Source organism: Podospora anserina, chromosome 2 (genome assembly GCF_000226545.1).
Source record: "Podospora anserina S mat+ genomic DNA chromosome 2, supercontig 2".
NCBI classification, from domain to species: Eukaryota; Fungi; Ascomycota; class Sordariomycetes; order Sordariales; family Podosporaceae; genus Podospora; species Podospora anserina.
Window position 1 is genome coordinate 2866056 of NW_001914858.1, and position 21822 is coordinate 2887877.

At 51.2% G+C, this 21822-nt stretch overlaps 10 protein-coding genes across 10 annotated transcripts, besides 2 other annotated features; 6 read left to right on the forward strand and 4 right to left on the reverse strand.

Moving 5' to 3' along the window:
- Positions 1-114: 114 nt before the first annotated feature.
- On the forward strand, positions 115-608 carry PODANS_2_8110 (uncharacterized protein; the record flags this gene model as incomplete). The annotated part of the gene is made up of 2 exons (XM_001911576.1): positions 115-455; positions 506-608. 2 exons carry the CDS (start codon positions 115-117, stop codon positions 606-608), a joined length of 444 nt encoding a protein of 147 aa, XP_001911611.1.
- Positions 609-1334: 726 nt separating this feature from the next.
- PODANS_2_8115 (uncharacterized protein) lies at positions 1335-1646 on the forward strand (the record flags this gene model as incomplete). Its single annotated transcript, XM_001911577.1, has 2 exons — positions 1335-1481; positions 1542-1646. The coding sequence occupies 2 exons, from the start codon at positions 1335-1337 to the stop codon at positions 1644-1646; spliced, it is 252 nt and encodes an 83-aa protein (XP_001911612.1).
- Positions 1647-2116: 470 nt separating this feature from the next.
- Positions 2117-3118, forward strand: PODANS_2_8120 (uncharacterized protein; the record flags this gene model as incomplete). Its single annotated transcript, XM_001911578.1, has 1 exon — positions 2117-3118. The coding sequence occupies one exon, from the start codon at positions 2117-2119 to the stop codon at positions 3116-3118; it is 1002 nt and encodes a 333-aa protein (XP_001911613.1).
- Positions 3119-3826: 708 nt separating this feature from the next.
- Positions 3827-5095, reverse strand: PODANS_2_8130 (uncharacterized protein; the record flags this gene model as incomplete). The annotated part of the gene is made up of 2 exons (XM_001911579.1): positions 3827-4193; positions 4254-5095. Coding segments are annotated over 2 exons (1209 nt in total), but the record flags the coding sequence as incomplete, so codon positions are not given.
- An 878-nt stretch (positions 5096-5973) lies between these two features.
- Positions 5974-6105: a sequence feature (rRNA 5S).
- A 2098-nt stretch (positions 6106-8203) lies between these two features.
- Positions 8204-9102, forward strand: PODANS_2_8140 (uncharacterized protein; the record flags this gene model as incomplete). Its single annotated transcript, XM_001911580.1, has 3 exons — positions 8204-8531; positions 8596-8872; positions 8931-9102. 3 exons carry the CDS (start codon positions 8204-8206, stop codon positions 9100-9102), a joined length of 777 nt encoding a protein of 258 aa, XP_001911615.1.
- A 293-nt stretch (positions 9103-9395) lies between these two features.
- On the reverse strand, positions 9396-9755 carry PODANS_2_8145 (uncharacterized protein; the record flags this gene model as incomplete). Its single annotated transcript, XM_001911581.1, has 2 exons — positions 9396-9584; positions 9642-9755. 2 exons carry the CDS (start codon positions 9753-9755, stop codon positions 9396-9398), a joined length of 303 nt encoding a protein of 100 aa, XP_001911616.1.
- A 2250-nt stretch (positions 9756-12005) lies between these two features.
- Positions 12006-13150, reverse strand: PODANS_2_8150 (uncharacterized protein; the record flags this gene model as incomplete). Its single annotated transcript, XM_001911582.1, has 2 exons — positions 12006-12302; positions 12359-13150. The coding sequence occupies 2 exons, from the start codon at positions 13148-13150 to the stop codon at positions 12006-12008; spliced, it is 1089 nt and encodes a 362-aa protein (XP_001911617.1).
- Positions 13151-13784: 634 nt separating this feature from the next.
- Positions 13785-13909: a sequence feature (rRNA 5S).
- Positions 13910-14478: 569 nt separating this feature from the next.
- On the forward strand, positions 14479-15818 carry PODANS_2_8160 (uncharacterized protein; the record flags this gene model as incomplete). Its single annotated transcript, XM_001911583.1, has 5 exons — positions 14479-14598; positions 14669-14803; positions 14927-15135; positions 15211-15438; positions 15623-15818. Coding segments are annotated over 5 exons (888 nt in total), but the record flags the coding sequence as incomplete, so codon positions are not given.
- A 194-nt stretch (positions 15819-16012) lies between these two features.
- PODANS_2_8165 (uncharacterized protein) lies at positions 16013-17620 on the reverse strand (the record flags this gene model as incomplete). The annotated part of the gene is made up of 3 exons (XM_001911584.1): positions 16013-16388; positions 16475-17408; positions 17473-17620. The coding sequence occupies 3 exons, from the start codon at positions 17618-17620 to the stop codon at positions 16013-16015; spliced, it is 1458 nt and encodes a 485-aa protein (XP_001911619.1).
- Positions 17621-19688: 2068 nt separating this feature from the next.
- Positions 19689-20300, forward strand: PODANS_2_8170 (uncharacterized protein; the record flags this gene model as incomplete). Its single annotated transcript, XM_001911585.1, has 2 exons — positions 19689-20020; positions 20081-20300. The coding sequence occupies 2 exons, from the start codon at positions 19689-19691 to the stop codon at positions 20298-20300; spliced, it is 552 nt and encodes a 183-aa protein (XP_001911620.1).
- Between the last annotated feature and the right edge of the window lie 1522 nt (positions 20301-21822).

Genomic DNA, 21822 nt, shown 5'->3' on the forward strand with positions numbered 1-21822 from the left:
CGATGTCATTATGAGTTAGCACTCATGTACACATATAAAATTGCAAGAGGAGGGATTTGACGCAGACCTTCTGCCAACAGTCTCGAGTCCCAACACACCACAAACACCAATATTATGACTGACCCTGGGAACCGTGAGCGCGGCCTTCGGGCTGCTATCAGCAATCCCCGTGTGTCGGAGAGGGCCAAACAACGGGACCGAGAGATCTTGGAACAGGAATTCGGTGAATCGTTCGAAACAGATCCAACTTCCGCAACAACAAGTGGCAAAAAGAAGGCCTCTTCCGAGGAATCAATTCCGGACACATCATCGAGAACATTTCGAGCATCCCAAACATACGGCAGCAGGAAAACACGAAGTTCGTCCAGCGGTGATCTTGAAACCAGCGCTCCTTCGGCCAGCATGTCATCGACGGTTGATGACAGTAGCATCGACGGCAAGGACAGGGGTAACGTGTAAGTCCCATCGTTCTGCTTGATGCACGCTGGCCACTGATATCACGAAGTGTTCGGGGCCTCAAAGCGGCACTTACAAATCCTCATGTCTCGGAAAAGGCCAAAGATCGGGATCGCAAGAAGTTGCAGGAACTAGGGGAGTCAGTAGAGTGACAGCCGCCAACTTTGTGTGATCATAAATGCCTTATGCTGTGTTGGGTGCATGGCTGTCACATCGGGTAACGAGATACGCGGCCCCTGGAGTTGAACAGATTGGTACCAGAATGGAAATAACGCGCGGCCAACAGGGGGAAGGTAATGGTCAGCCACACTAGATAGGGCAAAAAAAACCTGTAATCGCTCGGTTCCGACGGCGAGTGATCGCATCGATGAATGGTTCGATGTGGTTGTGTTGTGCCCCACTTTTAACGTCAATCCTCCAGAAGGCTTGGAGAAACGGTGGGGGAGGGAAGCTAGATCGACCGCCATGATTTCATCCAAGCCTTCGCCGTTCCACTGTGCATCTTTAAAAGAACACGAATGTCCATAATCCACAGGTATGGTGTTTGAGAAGGACAGACGCCTTACCACAACTCAGGTACCCGAAACTCGTCCATAATTCTTGACGTTCGACGATAAACACAGGCTCAAAATGCACCACGTCGACATGTTGCACCACTGGACGACTCCAGAGAAACATGCACCTGCACCATCGCAACCGGCGGCGGCGCCACAATCGAGAGGCCCTCCTCCTGGTGCAACTACAAGTTCCTCAACTTCAAATAGCCCCCTCGGCGCCAGCAATCCCAGCTCGAATCCACCACAACCACTATCACCGCCAGGTAGACTCGCAAGACAGATTTCACGCAGCAACAACAATACGCCGAGACCTTCGACAAGATGGCATCTTCTGAACCTGCCTCCCAGGAGCCAGTCGGTTCCGAGACCGTTGAGCAGCCCGAATATGCCGCCGTCTCCGATGTTAAGTCCGACGTGAAGGAAGAGGAAGATAAGACTGCGAGTGAGGGGGAGACGAAGCTGGGTGAGGTATGTTGGTTTTTTTGTTTTCTCGATGTGATGATAGTGTGTGTGCTAACGTTGGGACAGACCGCAGAAGGAGAGGAACAGGAGGGTGAATCTGCTGTGACAGAGGGGGAGACACAGCAGGAGGAGGAGGTTGAGGAGCGGAAGCCGAAAAATAGATTTTGGTGATAGATGCGTTGTGAATTGAATTTTTGTTTTGCAGCCATGCACGCTTCTCCCTGGAACACAACGAGTGCCATCGGAAGCCGGAGTGAAACAACGGAAGTAAGCCGGACCACGGCCCGGAGCGGAGCGGCACGGCGATATCCACTCCCGGCCCCACATCTGACGTTCAACCGCTCTTGCCTTTTCGGGAAGTGGTGATGTCATGACCGGGGCAAACTCTCCAGCGTAATTGACTGTTTGAACGACTTGATAACGTCACGATGATAATGCGTTTTTGGTGGAGGTGGTGCCTGAAGGAGATATATGGGACTTCCTTGAACGGTTTTGGGTCCTTGCATTTTCATCTCATCTCATCTCAACTTAACCATCAACACCATCTGTCCTTATTGACCCTAACGACATCACACATCTTACAACACCCCACAGCAATCACCTCTACGAGATAATAACAGAAAACAGAAACAACGACGAACATGCAATCCGTCCTCCAATCCACCACCGGCCTCGGCCCAACCCCCGTCCACCCCTCCAACCTGGACGGCAAAGTCGCCATCGTCACTGGCGGCGCCCTCGGAATTGGTTTCGAAGTCTCCCGCGCCCTCGCCAACGCCGGCTGCAGAGTGATTATGGTCAACCGCAAAGAAGAGCAAGGCGACGACGCCATCTCCACCATCAAGTCGGAGTCGCCGAATGCGCAAGTCGAGTGGAAGGGCTGCGACCTCGGCTCGCTCAAGGAAGTCAGAGAGGTCTTCTCCGACCTTCGAAACTCGCTCAATCGGTTGGATTACTTGGTTTTGTCGGCGGGGATCAACACTAATCAGTATGGGCTTGATGCCGATGGGATTGACAGGCACTTTGGGGTGAACTTTCTGGGGCACTTTTACGCGGTGAATCAGCTTTGGCCTTTGCTGCGCAAGACGGACAAGGTGCTTGGGGGAAAGCCGAGGGTGGTATTTGAGGCGAGCGAGATGCATAGGGGGGCGCCGAAGAATGTGCATTTTGCCAGTTTGGAGGAGATCAATGATGAGAATTTGGGGCCGACGGAGTTGTATGCGAGGACGAAGCTTGCCCTGATTTTGTTTGCAAAGTATGGGCTTGCCGGGAAGGTGATTAAGGAGAATGGAGATGGGATTATTGCTGTTTCGGTGCATCCTGGGGCGGTCAATACTGCGATGCAGCAGCAGTGGAAGGATGCATATCCGGGGATTACGGGCAAGTTGCTGACGTGGGCGATGTTGGCGTTTGGGAGGGATGTGGAGCAGGGTTCTTATAGTGCGTTGTGGGCGTTGACGAGTCCTAAGATTGAGGAGGAGAATATGAATGGGTGGTACTTTAATGATCCTGATACGCCGGGGAAGGAGTCGGCGCAGGCTTCGGATGAGAAGTTGGGGACTGCATTGTTCGATTTGTCGGAGAGGATTATCAAGGAGAAGGTTGGAGAGGATGCTCTTGTTGACTGGAAGGAGTGTGCTTAAGTTGGGGTGGTGTGAGGGGTGCAAGACGCTTGTATGATAGACATGAGATGGACAGAGAGCAATCGAGCATTGTCACTGATCACCAAAAAGGGTTATATGCGCCTGACAAAAGTCCAGCCATCCATCTAACTCTTCTTCATTATCTTGGTGTGTCTATGCACAGAATCCTCCATCCGGTATTACTGTGCAACAGGACAATCACCGTCTCTCACTATACCCATCCATTTCCATAGGCGACTGTGGCCCTGCCGGTCGAAAGCTGTATTGCGGTGGACCTGGGCTCACGCTCGGTGAAGGGCCCAAGCCGGGCGAAAACACTGACAACTCGGCATACCCATGATTGGAAGCGACCTCAGCTGGTTTCCACCCAGCCTCTGCCTCTTGAAGAGGTATGTTCACAGGCGTCCTGGTGTACAGATACTTGTCGCCTGCGGCGAGAGCCTCTTGTGAGCCTGTCTGGGGCAGCTTTTGTTTTTGCTTCAGAGGCCGATAGAAGAAGTACCAGATGCCTACGGCAATTAGAGCTAATAGGCCTGCGAGTCCCCCTAGTACGCCCCCTACTATGGCGCCGATAGAGTGACCTTGTCCTGAGGATTGGCTGTTGGGGTCAGGTGAGTCTGGGTTAGGGATGCCGAAGGAGCCTGGGGCGAAGACTTGTTGGAGTATTGGAGTGGACCACTTGACGTTGCTTAGGGATCTGGGTCTGGATTAGTATACGTCCTTGTTGTCGGACTGAAAGAGGAAAGCTAACCCATTCTTGTACCAGTCCTTGATGACTTGAGGGGACTCATAATCGCCCGCGTCGGCATCGTAATTGAACCGCCACGTCATGCTCGGCATGTCGAATACCATGAGACCTTGCGGGGCCGGATCTGGCTCTCGCCACCCCGGGGCTGTCCCGCCTACACTGATGACTTGACGTTTTCCCGCTGGGGTGCAGTGATGGTCTGCTCTTCGCTGGGTGGGCATGTTGGGGGCCTTGGTCCAGACGAAGCCTGGCAGGCTGAGGATCCATGCGTCTTCGTAACGGAAGTCGATTCCTGGCTCCCTTTTGCTTTCTCCTCCGAAGAGAAGACTACATGTAGGTCGCTTTGTCAGGAAAGACCTCTTGTGTTGGTGGTGTAGTGTCACTTACATGTCATAACCACCTTCTTTGGTAGCAAAGCCTGCCAGGCAAAACTCCCGCCTGGGACCTGGGGGTGTAGGACCTGTGGTGGTCTGATAGTGCATCTGTCTTGTCTCTGGATCGAAAATAGTAATGTTATCAAACAAGTGGCTCGAGACCGAGCTGTAATCAATTGCACTGTTTCCATCTACCCGCTTCTCGGGAATGTACCCTCCCATGATCAAGATAACACCCCGCTTCTTGGTGCCAAAGTTGAACTGCGGGATGTGCTCGGCTACCGCGCCCACCAATGTTTCTTCGTATCCAAGTTTTTCAAAAGTTTTGGTCTTCATGTTGAACGCCAGGGCGCCTGTGGCGATTTCTGTCCTGCCCCACCCCACAGTCAGGTCGGTCCACTCGCCTGCCAGGCCGCCGAATATAAAAGCTGTTTCATCCGTCGCGGCAGAAGCTGCCAATTCTGTCAGGTACACCGTCCGGAGAAAGTCTGGGTTTGACGGTGTCTCGATTGACCATTTTCCTCCCCCGGAGCCATCTGTCACGAACTTGTAGAGCTCGGGAAACTTTGGCATGACGCGGTCTTTTCTGTAGGAGACCATACCGCCCCAGACATAAAATGATCCATCCTGTTGGTTGGTCCAGAATGCAGGCCGCGATCTGGCCGGAGGTTTTCCGGAAATTTTGTTATCAATGATTCTTATTGGAACGGTTTTGGCGTCCCAGGACTTGGACATGTCGATGGAAAGGGTTGAGTTCATGTAGTTTGATCGGGATCCCTGCTGGTTTTGGTCACCGACCTGCTGGGAGACTTCTCCGCCCTCAATGTAGAGGTAGTCCCCGATGAGTGCCACTGTTTAGCGTTAGCGAGCTCCTGTATGGATTCGAAGGGCGTCGTGAAGGATGAAGGAACACACACCTCTTGCAAATCCTCGGCGCACAAATTTGTCTGGTGGAGGTGAGTCGGATATTTCTTGGCCCTCTACCAAGCCGTGAAGTTGAAAAATTCCAAGTCCGAGGAGGGCGGCTCGAACTAATCCTGACCTGCAGGAGCTGGAGATAGCAGTCATGGTGTGAAGTAATGAGTAGGGCAAAGATTACGTTACTAGGCAGTTTTGTGTGATAAAGAAGCTTGTCAGAATGGTGAAAAGTATCGAATGCAAAATGATTCTTGATCCCCATTTACAGGCACAACATGTGCTTAATCGACAGTTTGGAAGTACAAACACAAAAATAGTTGTTCATGCATTCTGAAGGCGCAGACGGGGGCTGTGTGTGTAACATTTTGCTTGGCCTTGTTGGGTTAGTCCGATCTGACCAATGGACCACTACAGCCCATATCTGCCGAGTCTGACTGAAACGTCAAGACCAACAAGGTCATAATGTGGCCTTCGCCCAGTGATTCGTAAATGAGCGTGTCAGATGGTAGGAGCTGTTATAGCTGTTGGGGGCCAACCCTGACCACCCTTGGCACCGGACAACCGCGGCAGAAGGACAATGTGCAACATGTTGGCAGGTTCGTACAGAGCTTTGCAAGTCTTCGAGTTATTACACCACAACTAAACTACCAATTTAGCATTCAATTTACTAGGCTTTCTTCTATCGAAGCCACCTGTAAGCCTAAGGCTGGCCAAAGATGCAGGCCTATGATGCGTCTCTCTGGCAACCAGAGTCTGGTTGTAGCTACAAAAGGGGTTCAGGGGCTCAGCGGAGCCTTATGGTGCAAAACGGAGTCCAAAAACATACAACACCAGGGATTCCCCAGTGGTCACCCACCTGAGTACTAGTCTGGCTGTCAGCTGCTTGACTAGGGGAGAGCGGACGGGATCCCGTATTTTCAGCTGCATATGGTCGTATGTGATTGTTTTACTTGGAAACAAGCAAAATAACGGCATCCCAGTAGGTAGCTCGCGCGACATGTTCAGGCTTTTGTTAGTAAGGGTGTATGTTGTCAGCAAGCCTGTCGCAATATACTTGGAGCCGTATTCCAGTTCTCTCCTGGAATGTGAAATGTCCAGCTCCATACCATCGCAAAGCACCTCCCATCATCACGAAGAACGACAAGAAAAGCTCAGGACCGTATGAGGCCCATTTATCAGCTGATCACGTATCGTGACAAAAGCCAAATAAGCCTTGTGCCCAGAGTAAAACTATCTGTTACGGCTACAGAATATGACAAACTCCACTTTAGGTGGGCAACTCGCTGCCAAGGGAGGAAAGGTGGGGGCCGGCTTGGTATGTATCACATAGTCTTGCGACGGCGTGCACATCCGTGTTATCCGGAAACTGTCAACTAGAAGGCTTCTTACCTCGAAGATTGCGCTATCGACCTCTGGGTCCACACTATGAACAGCTAAAGGCCTGTACTCGAGGTTGACTGGCAGTGGGTCTACCATTGTTTCCGACCCCGGTAAGGACCAGCAGATTCAAGCATCAATCACAGCATGGCGTGACATCTGAGGGGATGTAGCAGTGCTAGCATCATTGAAGTTATCCTTTTTGAGATCAGGTTCCTGGCCCTAGCAGCACTGCGCAGTGTGCCAAGAGATACGTAGCCCAGCAGCTCGTCAGATTCAGCTTCCCAAGATAAAAAGGGTTTGCCCTCACAGGCGAAACACCAGCGGATACCGTTTCCAATCTTCTCCTTTTAACTTCTCCTTCTCCAAGGTAGGTATTTCACTTCGCTTGTCATCTCGAACTCCTTTGGAGTAGCATTTTGTCATTCTTTGCAGTATGGTCGTCAAAGACTCCTTGTTCGAGGTCTCTCTTCTTAGCCTCGTCGCTAAACCTCAACCGGAATCCTGGAAATCCCAATACAACCTCGCTTATTCGACGAAGAGGCTAATACCAGCCATCATTGCGGTTGGTCTCTTCATACGAGTGTTCACCACTCTTGGAAAGGTTATCCACAAGCGACTGAAGGCATGGAGGTTTCTGGTGAGAGGAAGGGATATCATCCAAGATGGATTCACCATGGTAAGTGCTTGTATAGTCACAACACCATACCCGGAACTCTGAAAAAAAGCTCCATGAATCTAACTTTGCGTTTTTGCGGTATAGGCTAAAAGCAAAGGTTACGAAGTCTTGACACCCGAGTCCCGCTACATGTCTGTCTCTTCACCTGGCCACATTAAAGAATTCCTGGCGGTTCCGGACTCGGTATTTTCTCTCTATGCAGCATCAAGACAACTTCTGCAGCCCAGATTCACCATGCACAACTTCAACTGGCTCGACAAGGAAGGGACTAAAGGTGGCAATGAGGGTGGTGGCTTTGTCAGAGCTGTCCGTGTCTGCTTGACGAGCAATTTACAAATATCGTGCCATCCATCCGCAAGCTCGTGTGTGAGGAGTTGGATAGTCTTCTTTCTCTCAAGAAGCTTGAGAATGGTGGGTACCATGAAGCACTGAGACATCGGACTATAGTGCCAAAGTCGACCATGATGCTAACCGTTTGAAATCCAGGGTTCCATCTCGCACCCATATACCCCCTCATTCTTAGACTCACCGTGCTTTCCAATGCAGAAGTTATCTTCGGAAAGGTATCAGGTACCTTATGCCCACTCTTAACAAGATGCAACTTCACGCCCCATCAAATGGCTAATAGACTCCCAGCTCGAAACGAACCTTTCATCCAGGCAGCCAAGCAATACATCGAGCGGTGTTCCTTGGGGCCGAACTCATTCGTCTTTTGCCTGGATGGATGGCTCCATAGGTGAACACCTTCTATTTCAAGCCATATAGATACCCGCTAAGCTGCATGGCTAGACTTGCAAGCAGAGCGCTTCGTCCTTGGCTCAATGCTCAACATGTTGTCTACGACATCTAGACACCCATTGCAGCACAGCGTCTGCAGGAGCTGGCCAAAAAAGGGATACCTGTACCACAACATGTTAATCGACTCCCCAAGCTATTCTTCATATCGCAAAGTCTTTACGTTAACCATCACCATAGGCTGATTGCATGCAATGGATCATGGAATCCCTCCCTCAGGGGAGAGTTCTCACTCCGCAGCGGCTTGTCCACGAGACTATGGCAATCTGGTTCGGCTTCATTCATGCAGTTGCCGGAGTAGGTTCTCTTCCTTTGACCTCACACGCCGCAGTATCTTAACTGATGTCCATGACCAGGCCATCACAATCGCCCTCCAAGATCTCTGCCTCCATCCGGAATATCTAGAGCCTCTCCGCCAGGGCATTGACAACCACTACCTCAACTTTGAGCACACTGCCCAAGGACTCCCACTGCTAGACAGCTTTATAAAGGAATCAGCCCGTCTGACCCCCACTGAAGCCTGTATGCTACCATTTCTCTTTTGTTCTTTTTGTGACAAGACTAACTAACATTACGCGCCAAACAGCAAGCACCCGCCGCTACGCCGTCGAATCTCACACCTTCTCAGACGGCACCCATCTCAACCGCGGCGACTGGGCTTGCACACCCCTGATCGCTATCAACAAGATCCCAGAGTACTACCCAAACCCAGAGCAATTCGGCGGTTTCAGATTTGCTCCTCCAGAGGTGTTGGAGTCCCTTTCGAAGATGGACCAAGAAGGACTGGCAAAACAGGATACTCCGTCGAAGCTGGTGGATACAGACCACAAGTGGCTTATGTTTGGGACCGGGAAGGAGGCTTGGTAAGACCTTCTCCTGTTGTTGGTGGAAGAGAAGTACATGGCTGATAGATATGAACAGCCCAGGAAGATTCTATGCTGCCGCTGCTGCGAAGGTTATCATGTCGCAGATGATCAGCAAGTATGACATGCGAATGGTGGACAAGACTGCAAAGAGATGGTGGAGTTTGAGGTCGACGATTGTTTCGAGGGAGGATCTTATGGTGGCGTCTACATGCCGTGCTAAGAATTAGAGCGTCTGGGCAGAGGTAAAGGAGTTGTCGATAGGTAGACAATAACAAAGAGAAAACCCCTATCTCGACCCCCTGAGTGCACGGTCCACTAATCACCATCATCAATCACAAATCACAACATCATTCAAGGCAAACAACCTCTCAGAACTGGCAGAACTTGGAATTCCCTATGTACAACTTTCTTGATCCCAAATCCTCCGTGACCCCATCATCTTGTTGAAAGTATTGATCGTCACCCAGTTCCCACCCGTTGGACTTTCTCGTCATCAGCCACCAGGTATCACTGCCATTACCTAAGCAACACAGGCATCGCAGACAGCCTGGACGGCGTTGAGGACAGTCATGGCGTTGAGGAGACCGCAGCTGGAGATGACGCAGCCGGCGGCGTTGGAGCGGAGGGCGTCCCACTGGCCACACATGCAGGCGTAGTCGGTGTTGTCGGGGCAGCCGAGATCAGCGGCGGCGGTGTAGATGCATGGGAGCTGGAGGGGCTGTTAGCTATGAGGTGAGAGAAAAGGGAAATTGGGGTGAGAACATACACCACAGGCGGGGACGGCGTCGACCTCGGGGCAGTCAGCCTGGCGGCGGCGGAGGGATGGGCTGGCGGTGGCAACAGCGGCGAGGGCAGAGACGAGGAGTGTGGAGAATTGCATTTTGGCGGTTGGTTGGTGGTTTGGAAGTGGCTGTGTGGTTTTATTTCTTGAGAAGGTGGAGTTGGATGCTTGAGTGGCTGATGCTGATGATGAGAGAGAAGTCTGTCCAGAGCAAGGGGGAGAGGCTGTTATTTATACTTCTCTGGTTTTCATTTCCATGTTGCTTTTAGACTATTCATCCCGTTTTCCACCCTACATGTACCTCATCTCTCTCTCAAAGTGAGCTCGGCGGTACACGGGGATGACTATGAGGCCTCGCATATTCTACCGATGAAGCCCCTGCCCCCAATCAAGGAACACTAGCTGGACATATCTCACCCTGTTGGGACGAATGGCAAGGAATTACTACTGCAAGCCGGCTGTGTCCGTTGCATTCACTCAGATCCGCCTGTTAGCTTCGGGAGTTGCTCGATCTACCCCCCCCCCCCCCCAACACCCATCAGGCATGGTTGCATCTAACGGACCAGTCCCCAGATCAGCGCGCTTACCCCGGATTCCTTCGAGGTGACGATCCTCCCCGCAAAGCTTCCCTAGCGTTTTGCGGGGAAACTAGAGCAAACCGGGGTCAGGTCTGCTTCCAACTGTTTGTAAGTGGTGCCGCGCATGAATGTCTGTTGAAGGGGTTACATCCGGGTCGGGGCAGTTGACGCTGAGCGAATCAGGGGCTTGGACAGACACCGGGATAATACATTGAGAGGTCCATACGCGACAGCTCGTTTGTCAAAGGAAGACATGTCCGCCGAGGCATGCAACGGCGAAGCTTTCATTTGATCTGGCGATGTCTTCATGTGAATGCCGAGAGTAGTGGCAACCTTGGTAGGGTGCTACTCATGTGTCCTCACTTTTTATGTGATTGTGACTCGAGACACTTTAACACGCAGACCAAGCCTCCGGGTGCTTCATCAGCCAACCTTTCGGCCATGAGAGAGCATCGTGGCGGGTTAATGACAGCCTGCTATAACACATGCAATGCATGACTGTAGCTTGGCAAACGAGGAGAGAGATGACGATGTAACAACCCCCGCAAACAAATGCAGTGCTTTTGGTATTACAGAAAGAGCTGGAGTCTATCCATCTACTAGGCAGGTTTATTGGGGGGCTATTGTAGCGGCTCTCCCTCTGTTATGTTCTCATCATGGACCCGGTCAGACATTGATATCTTGATGACAACATCACCTCGTCAAATTGCAACATGACCTATCCTTTCAACTAACCAAAAAGAAACATCTAGCTTTGAAGACAAAGCATTCCAAATAGCAGGAGAATTCTTATGAAGTAAGTCTCTTGTTTGTTTTGTTGCGGTGTACATGATCTGATGTCTCATCACATGCTGACGGTGGTATTCCCGAGGGTTGTTTAGGTTCCAACGATAATGATGTCTATTTCTTAACTTGCCGGGTTCAGACTACCCTTTTAGACCACGAGAGGGTGTGCGATACGACCCTGTTCCTTGTTTTGACAGATTTGTGCATTAGACCTTTGCAATACTGGCATTGAAATGCAGAAGCAGACAGCAGTGTTCAGTCGCAGATACTCTACAAGGTGTACGATGGTTCTCCATGTAAAGAATCACATCGAGACCTCTTTATAGCTTTGAAGTACTATAGAGGTAACTTGTGGTTGCGTATACTCTGGGCTCTAGGGCAGGGAGAGGGGAAACTCATGATCCCAGGACAGGGTTGTAAATGGTAGCGCAGTGCTTAAAGTAGGCTGGGCTGTAGAGGGTCATTTAACGCTCAAGGGCATAACGCTCTAACAGTTGCCTCCTATGGCGACTCTACTATGATAGTTGGAGCAGCTTGGGAGGCCACCACTGTTGTCCTATAATTCAGCCAGCGGTCTAGGCCCTCTTCTCGTTGTCGATCTTCACTCAGATAGTTCAGTTTGTCTTTCACAAGCAAGTACCTAGACTGTGAACCTCGGTCAGCATCTATAGGTTCTCCATGTGTTCTGATCTCATCAGCCTTCAAAAGGAGGGTACTTTACTCGGGCGTAGCGGTTGCTCTTCCACCAGACACGTGCCGTCATTCCGATTGGCTACATTGGAAAACCTTGGAGGTCATCACATATGGACCTGCTTAGATAGGTATCTGAGTATCTATCCAACTAAGGAGACGATTATGATTTCGAACCAACTTCTACTTGCTACTAACTACCTTGCAGTTACCTTGCTAGGTGGCTCTCCGGGTGACCCAAACATCATTGCTACAACACCTCCCCAGGTAAACTCGTCAACCCTACATTTCTGTGTCAGCACAATTTGTCACCAAATCTAAGTCTTGGATCAGGTGAAAACTTACACCCCTCATAATCCTCATCAACACGCGGCGGCACGGTACACTTGACCGCCTCCTCTGGAGTCTGCGTCTCCAAAACATCACAAACATCCATGGTACATCGGGCATCCATAGCACGCTGTAAAGCGTCATCTTTCCATCCGAACACGTAGTCACCATGCTGGGAGAAACCCTTTTCGTCTCCGGTGGACCAGACAAACGGCTGGGATCCGTCCTCCGGCCAGAGGTCAGGATCGCTGAAGAGGTCGGTCTGCAAGCAACAAGTCAGTAACTCAGAAAATGCCGCATTCCGGATCGAACACATACCCTCCACCTAACCTCATACATAACCTGAGGAATCACCACCGGATGTGTGTCAGGACAATTGCCAGTCGGACCAACATCGTACGCCCCAGCACCTTTTGCATAAGCAACATGGCTCATATGATCCGGGCTATCGAGATTAACACCATCCCAGCATGTTGGGAAAGTAATCACCGATCGGATCCCTCCCACACAGGGCTTGCTGGGAAGCTTCTCCGTATCTGGCGACGCGCAGTTGAGGTTTCTATTGTCCCCCGACTCGGGCATACACCTATGGCACACCTTGACCGGCGCCGGCCCTGCGTCTGGACCCTCCTTCTTGGCGGCATCGCCCACTAGCATTCTGAAGCCGGGCTTGAAAGCCTTGACCGTGCCCGGAGTGGTGATGGTAGTTGACGGGATATAGTAGACTGTAATACCGCCATTGCCACGGAGCCCTTCTTCTTGGTGTTGTGGCACGCGTTTGTAGGTGCCGTTTCGGGCACGGAAGAACAGCACTGCAGTCCAGTAGTTGGAGAGATCCTCGGTGAAGGTGCAGCTTGTGCAGGTTGAGTTCGAGACCAGATCGTGGTTAGGGTGAGTCATATCTGGGCGGAAGGAGTTGCCACCAACAATTTGGTGGAGATGGGGGGAGGGGACAGAGCCGGGGTTGACAAGGGGGTCGATTCGGTCGACGACGAGCTGGGAGCAGGCGAAGCGCATCATGGGGGGGATGACGATACCGGGGGGCTGGGCGGAGGCGAGGTGACCCGTTAGGGTCGCGCCCAGGGCCAAAGCGGTTGCTCTAAGAAGCATCTTTGTCGGTGAAGAAGTGATGTAAACAAAACCGAGTCGTGAAAGAGGGTGGAAAGTCTAAAGTTCGAACCACTTCGCCCTCTCAGACGTGTCGGAGAATGCGGGTGCATGTGGGCTTTATTGACGAGGACATGTTTTGCCCCCTCATGCTGCCAATATCTTTCCCACATGGGCAAGGCCTATTGCTGATAAGGCACTGTAATCTTGATCAGCGTTGTTACTTTGTTTGTAGATTAATTGTATTTAGGCGGCGACGTCGGCAGTTCAATTGATGACCAAATGGAAAGGTCTATGTCTGACCAACATCGGGTAGGAAGAAGACAACCCACGTCGCACAAGCATGCGCAACGCCCGGCTGGCCTCCGCGACGTCCCGCTGCAGGAAATACTTTATCCTGAAGCGTGGGTTAATTTGTGTATTGGAGGTGGACCACGTGTGAGGGGCCGATGTGTCTTCCTGCTCTTGTTCTCGAAGCTCATTCCCGGAATGAAAAAACAGGCATGCAGATAGGCATCCCTGGGAGACTTTTGTTAGGTCCGGAATCGATGCATTGCTTTCCCACCATACTCTTAAAGTGCAAAATATCGGTCTTAATACTTGCGAGCAATATAACAGTAATCTCCATGACCTCCTTTCACATACGACCATACGCAGTTGAAAATACGGGATCCCGTCCGCTCTCCCCTAGTCAAACAACTGACGGCCAGACCAGTACTCAGGTGGGTGACCACTGGGGAATCCCTGGTGTTGTATGTTTTTAACTCCTGCTCCGCTGGAGATCCACATGCTGAATTGCCCATGGCAACTGTTTACTTTGCCCCTGAATCATCTTGGTGTGGACTGTGCGGCTAAGTCCTTCGCTCCATATCCTAAGTAGCTGGTGGCAGCAGTTGTCAATCCTTCCATACCTAGTCAAGAAGATAGGCTAAACATGTCCTGTTTCGCGGACTAACAGAGCATCCCACATCACCAACAGGCCTTGCGTCAGGAACCAAAGGCGCTCTTTCTCTTTTGGCTCAATCTGGGCCAACAAACTGGCATAGTTCAGGTTCAGTGAAAGCTTACCCCGCCAACAACATTCCAAGCAATTCAGGTTCGCAGGGCGGAAAGATATCAGCGCTTACTCGATATATCGACGGAGATGCTGGTATATTGCACTCCCAGTATCAAGATTGAAGTTACTCGATCCATGATGGGGCAGACTCCTCCTGACACTATTCCTCTCCCGATGGCTCAGGGTAACTCTGAAGTCGACGAAAAAGCCCTCAGAGGTTTGTTCGCAACGACAACATGCTCGCAGCATTTGTAAATACTGATCTCAATGCAGCACACCCAATTCCCGGTCGGCCCTTGTGGAATCTCAGCAGTTCGGCAAGTCTCTTTGGGGGAAAACAGGCAAACTGACTGTGAAGCTCCCTGATGCGACATTGGAGGACTACTTTCTCAAGGTAATTCTCTGTCCTGCCCGTGGACCTTTCTTCTGATAATTGAACTAATTGCCGTGAAATCTACGTTTAGGTGATACAAAACCTTGACTCTATCGGAAAGCAAATGTGTCACGGGGAGTTTGAATCCCTGAAGGCAATCCATAGCGCGTCACCTGGGTTTGTCCCAAAACCATATGCCCGGGGAAGATTGCGAATGAAGAAGGGAGTTACTTTCTTCTTGTGGAATTCCGTCACATAGCGCGGCAGGTAAGTAATATTGCTGTATTACTTACAACTTGATCGTGGAGTTGATGATTTCAAGTTGTGCTAACAAGCGATCCTGTTCAAGCCCGCTGAACCGACAAAGTTGGCTAGTCACCTGGCTGACATGCACCTGCGTTGTGTCTCACCCACTGGAAAATTCGGCTTTCATATTGCCACCTGCCGCGCCAAAATCATTCAAGTCATCGACGTGTGGGATGATTCATGGTGTGTCGTTTTCCGCCGTCACCTAGGACACATCACCAGCTTGGCATCGCCCGTCTTTCAATGGCCCGAGTTCGACATTGTTTCCCGTCTGGTTCTCGACTAAGTGGTTCCTCGTCTTCTACTGCCACTTCAATCAGACGGTAGAGTGCTGAAACCCAGCCTGATTCACGGGGACTGCTGGGATGGTAATACCGCGGTGGACAGGAAGTCGGGAGAGGCTTTCATTTTTGATGCATGCTCATTTCACCGACACAATGAGCACGATACGGGCAACTGGCGAGCCCCTCGGCATAATCTGAGTGGTAAAGCGCACATTGAGAATTACGAGCTCCACTTTCCAGTTTCAGAGCCAGGTAGGTGCCATCTAACATGGTGATTATCCTGTGCTAACTTCTATTGTTTAGTCGAGGATTGGGATGCTCGAAACCAACTGTATTCACTGCCGTACAACCTAGGCAATGCCATCTATGTTCCTGGATCAAGTAGGAGACAAGTGTGAGTGTCTGGAACTTTCCCGTCGTTTTTATGATTATGTTGCCTTGCTAATAATTTGCAGCGTCTATGAGGATATGAGAACTCACTGTACTCTAATTTGTCTTGACGTTTTGCGTGAAGAGATGCAACTTGGGCGGGATCCCGGGGATACTGAAGGTGGCTTGGTTTCATCTGAGACTAGGTTGGCCTCTAGCAATATGAGCTCCGAAGAGATAGAGATAGCAGAGAAGGACCGTTTAGAGGTGGCAGAAAATTAGTAGGACAAATAAGCACGGAAACGCACGACAAAGTCTTTGATCGTCAACAACAGATAAATAGTTATGCTCGATTGGAAGGCCGTACAGAGAGCTGTGCATTATGCTTTCTGCAAGGCAAGTGCATGGTGCTGCTGTTGGGCCCGTCCTGCGGGCCAACACCTGCTGGCTCGGTCGCTTCTGCTGTTTTAAAGCAATCACCAAGTCCTTGATTCCAAACGCTCTTGCTTTGGTGTCCCCAGCCAAAGAGCAGGTCTACCTGCTGAATCCTCGATGTCACCATGTTTGCTCCTTTCGAGTCGCACTGACACTTTCTTCGCCTTTTGCTCCAACTTGTCCACGCCATCCCCGATACCTCCGATATCCTGTCGCGTCTCGTCATCCAGTGCGCAAAGCGTCGCCAGACTTGAGCTCTTGATCACCTGCACACGCGACATGTACGTCGCTGCGACAGTCAGAACGAGAAACAGGGTTGTCAACACCAGTTGCGTAGTAAGCATGCCCATCCACTCCCATCGAATTCTGACAAACGCCTGAGGGGCGTATACACTGCCCTGGACAACGCTTTCAGGCCTGGACAGCCGAGTCGTACCCGCTCTCACACTGCGTATTTTGTTAGCGAATATCGAACATAGTTATGGGCAGATAACGTTACTCACAGGTTTGTCATCGAGCGCGCCGCATTGGTCATCACAGTCTGGATATCGGCGAGTCGCTTTTCGGGAGGAGGTAACTCGGTTGTCAAGAAGTCTCCCAGCAGAGAAAAGGCAAATGCCTTAGCTGACCCTCCACCGTTCGAAGCAACCACCCCTCGAGTTCTATCCATCAGCAACGAGTCCAGCATTGTCGACGCTAGTAACATGGACGCCGTTAATGAAGTCCAAACGTTTATCGTAAAGTCGACAGAATCCTCCGCATTCGGTGGCCTTTCCAAGGTGAATTCGGCCCCCCCATAAGTGTCGTTACACTGGCCCGTGGAATAGCAAGGATAGAACTTGGGGTCCCATGCCACATTCAGTGTGTTGTTTAGTTCACTGGTGACCTGCGATAAGGTCGAGACTTCTCTTGTCACAGACTGACCCTGGGTGACTTCTGTCTCATATGTTTTGGTACACCACCAGAACGCCAATTCCAAGTACTTGACCTTTGACATCATCTCAGTCAATGCGTCAGCGTCAGAGGAAGTGCTAACCATCTCTTCTGTATAAGCAATGAAACTGTCGCTGACGATCAAATCAGTTACCGATTGGTTGAATGCCCCGGTGGGCTCGTCCAACAATCCAATAATGACGGGAAACACCTTGTCGATGGCGGTGTAAAAGTTCCCGTAACCAGCTGAGCCCGCTGTGATGTTGCTGGTCTGAAGAAGGAGTTGAAGACGCTTTTCAGTTGTCTTTCTGAGACGGTCGTGGAGCGCAGGGTTGTTGACTGTTGACAGGTTTGCCACACCACCACAAACGGCAAGACTTCCGTAGGCTGGCCAGATGCAGTCACCAGATGAGCAATTAGCTCTCAGTTCCGTCACTCTCTCGGTGGAAGGGGTAAAGAACCCCTCGAAGATGGCTCGCTGCTCTCGCAGAGTGTCGTACGGTGCTACAAGGTTCACCTTCGTTAGCCCATGTTCACTTTTAGTTGCTACGGCTTGCTCTGAACTTACTAAGAGCCAACATGTTTCCATCATAGGTTGAAAACGTGGTCGCTCTGTCCACGCTGGCGGTATCGTTGGCCTGAAGTGACAGGGCTTTCCGTACATCGTACGTTATGGCTTGCTGGGTAAGTGTCGATGTGAAGAGACCGCTAAGCATAATCAAGGCACCAAATGAAGCAAGTATCCTGCATGTTCTCTGACATCAGCATGCAGTCTGAACGATTTTCATCACGGGGATAACTCACCCCTTGAATCCGACTAGCAGCCGCACGCCGCCAATTCCACCCCTCATCGCATCATCGAACACTTGGAAATCAAGTAGCGGTCGGTGTTTAGCTGGCCGACCGACAGGAGACAGAAACCAAATCCATTTCAGCTGTGCCAAACCCTCCGCGATGGGTACCAAAAAAGCCACTTTGGCTAGGGATGTCAAGAAGGCTAGGATGGTGTTTAGAGTGACGCCCAGATACATCTCCTCGGAGGGTCGGTTGTCAGCACGCCACAAAAGAACGAATATAGCTGCTCGAGCGTCAGCTGATATGGAAGTCTTGACACAGATTCTGAGTCTCTTTACCTACCGATAAGACACAGCATTCCGCCCAGCTGGGCCAGTATTTCCGGTAACCATCTTCTCAACTGGATCGAAGAGATTACCTTCGTCCCTGGCTCCTCCCCATCACTGGTTCTCGTATAGCACTCTAACCTCACTCTGGTGCTGGTCTCCTGCTTCGAGAATTGGTGTTCCTGCGAAGGTTCTGCCGGAAATTCCAGCCAAGATGTTTGTCCACCTGAGAAGACGCTTGCGCTCGCCATTTTTGAGCGGTTCACGGATGACACTGAATTAAAGAAGGTTCAACATCAACATCCACTTCGTGCACCACACATAACAATATGGACCGTTCCTAATAAACGCATTATCATATACTACCATTGAATCGACCGTTGAAACATTGACGACCTTCTCCAGGCATACCACTAGGCTGCAGACTACCTATTTCCGGACCCTGTTGTGCTCTCAAATCGGTGCTTCGCCTCACAGGCAGACCTTGTGTGATGTAAACTCGCCAATCGCTACCGACCCTTCCGACGCACCAGCGACTCTTCCACAGACATACTTGGGCTCTTCCTACCTACTTGTCCACTGAACGAAAATCTTTTCAGCCGTCCATACCTCTCAATCACTCAAGGTCAGCGACCCTGGACATGCCGTCTTGGCGATTGATAGACCTGCTTTGGATGCCTTCTCTTCCCCCCCGTAGCAACGATCGACGGCAAGGCACACCAGCCGAATCAAGGCGAGGACGAATGCTGATTGGCAGAGTGCCCGAGTTTGGTCCTGCATGGCACTCACTTTATTCTGGCCGTCTTACTTGCATCTTGGAGGTGAGCATGCCAGACAGTCACTGACTGTAGGTGGCCATTCTTCCAATCCCACACCACCCTCTTGGCATTTGCTAACCACATGCGCGCTTTGAGGCTTTCCTCCACTCAGCTTACACAATCGCCAATCTGACTTGCAGGAGGTTCACAAAATTCCCACGCGGTCTGAGCCGCTTGTGTCTAGCTTGCACATCCTTGCTCTTTTGACACTCCTTCAAGCAGCGAATCAACACCACGTTCGCTCCCATCTGCCTTTCCTGGGACCGCCATTGACGATCATCCGAAGTCAGACCTTCTTCTTGTGCCCCGCGTTCCCAGTTTCCCTTCCCCACATTCCCCGGGATCAGCTTCCGGTTCTGGAAGGTTGCATCGGAGCGAGTACCGCTGCTGAGCCCTTTTGCCCGGTAGTTTGACTACGTGACCGGAGATCTTGCTGGTGTAATGGCTCCTTGGCGGCTATTGGTGTAGTATGGTGGTGGAAAGAACCCGCTGAATCTGGGTTTAGGACGGTTTCGCAAACTTGAAGAGTGGTATCGCCGAAACGGCGTGCCTGGATGATTGGGTGAAGCAATGATGCGGCGGCATCGGGGCGGTTTGCATGGCGGGTTGGACGACGATGTGGTGCCCCGACAATTACTCCGATTTCTTCTACTCAGATGGAAGGGACAGGGTGATGTCTTGAGTATAAAATCCCTGGTACGGCCCCCTTACTTGGTGTTTTATTGTCTCAGCCAGTCGAGGATTGGAGTCCGGAAGCATAACAGTCACTCTATATCAACCCACCCCCTCCGCTTCAGTTGCTCGTGTCGCCGCCGTTGTCTCTTCACTCTTGATAAATCGTCAAAATGAAGGCCTTCACCCTCCTCGCCCTCGCGGGGTCAGCTCTCGCCCTCCCAGCCAGCACCGGCGTCCTCGAGCAGAGACAGTCCGCGGTCCAAGTCACCGACGAGCTCATGTACGGCATCAGCCTCCCCGCGTTCACCGCCCGCCGCAACGCCCGCAACCCCCCTACCCTGGACTGGACCTCTGACGGCTGCACTTCCTCCCCTGACAACCCGCTCAACTTCCCCTTCGTCCCCGCCTGCCACAGACACGACTTTGGTTACCACAACTACCGCGCTCAGAACCGCTTCACGGAGAGCGGCAAGCTCAGGATTGACAATAACTTCAAGACTGAGTATGTTGAGCCCTTGCAGACTGAATTTGTAGGACATGTTGCTAATGAGTTCGTGTTTAGCTTGTACTACCAGTGCAGCACTGTGTCTCTATCTGGCGTTTGCAGGGGTCTTGCGGATGTGTATTATGCTGCTGTGAGGGCTTTTGGTGGCGGTGATGCTACGCCGGGCAAGCGGGAGACTCATGATGAGCTGGTGAAGGAGTATGAGGAGAAGTTGGCGATTTACAACGCGCTGGTTGCTCAGGCGGAGGCGGATGGGTTGATTCCTGCTCAGGCTTAAGCTGGCTGAGGGTGGTGGGTTATGTGCCCGGGGAGGAAATGTACTTCAACGTGTATGATTTATGATTTTGGATGAATGAAAAGGCCCGTCCGCATCATTTTGTGAATATCTGTTGTCCGTATATTCCAAAACCTTATAGCTACCTTACAGGTATCGTTTGTATTCTAGGAAACCCAGTTCAGGGAGTATGCAATAACCCAGTTTTAGCACAACAGATCTCCGGGAAACATCCCTTTTCAAGGCAAAAAAAAAAAAAAAGCCGAAGTCAGACAAGAGTGATGTGCTCAATCTGAACATGCAGACAATCAATTCAAGGGAAATGTGATGCCGATTCGAGAAGAATTCTCTGCCAAATTCTGAGGTGAATTTCCTTACGGTATCTCTACATCCACCCGTGAGAGAGCGGTGATCTGATCATTCTTTTGCATTGTGTCAGGCAGCCTGGCCTGCGGCACAACAGAAGGTGTATCACCCACACCGCGCATTGGAGAAATATAAGATTGTAGCCCTAAACGTCCGCCAAAAAAAAAAAAAACACCACCGCCCCCGCGACTTGCCAAAAAAGCTCCCACCTCGTCCAGCGCCGCCGGCGGTCTGCCCCCACTGTATCCTTCCCCCTCCCATATCATTCCTTGCTCTTGCCTAATCTTCAGTCAGCACAGTGCTGTGATGAGTGGTAAGTCAAATTCGGATCAATCACGGTACAAAGTCAATTGGGGGTTTGGGACACCGGTGGAGGTCACCGCACGCGCAGCGCGCGAGGACGAGGTGGGCGCGGGGGAGTTCTGGGAGGCCATTTTTATTTCGAAAAAAAATCGAAATTCTTTTTATATAATAATGAAAATTGTTGGAGAGGCTGAGCGATTAATGGGAGAGTTGGTGGAGTTTCCAGAGACCAGAATTCAAGATTTAATGTGAGGCTGGAGGAAGAAAAGGTGAAGATTGAGTCTGGAAACTTGGAATATTTACAATATCCAACTATGCATCAACTTCCCTCTTGCCGCCGCTGCCATGCCGGACAGTAGGATTCCGTGACGTGACATGAGTTGGGAAATAACCATCCAACCGGTCACTTACCTTTAACTGAGATATTCTAAGTGTAATATGCGCATATGCTAGCTGAAGCGGAAGGGGTGATTTCCCTGATTGTTTTGTGGTACTACTATTACAACTGGTGTCTTTTCTTAACCCCGTTAAGGGCCCTCGAGGACCCCCACAAGGCTGTGATTGTTTCGTCCCGGTGCCACGCGTGCCGTGAGGTCCGTCGCGCTGGAGTGGATGCGCCCATCCCACCGATTCCTTTGTCGGTTTTCTCGCTGTTCATGCAGCTGACCAACCAATTCGCGGTCCAAAACATGTCGTGGTAGTGGTGTGGAAGCGCAACCCAAGAGGCGGGTGATTGGCCATGGACGCATGAGAGTCCACGCAGCTGAAGACATGGTGGGGAGCTGACGCTCGTGTGGCTGCGGCTGCGTTGCCGCCCAAGGCGTCTTCGCGCCCAGCCCGCGGGCTAAATGCTGAA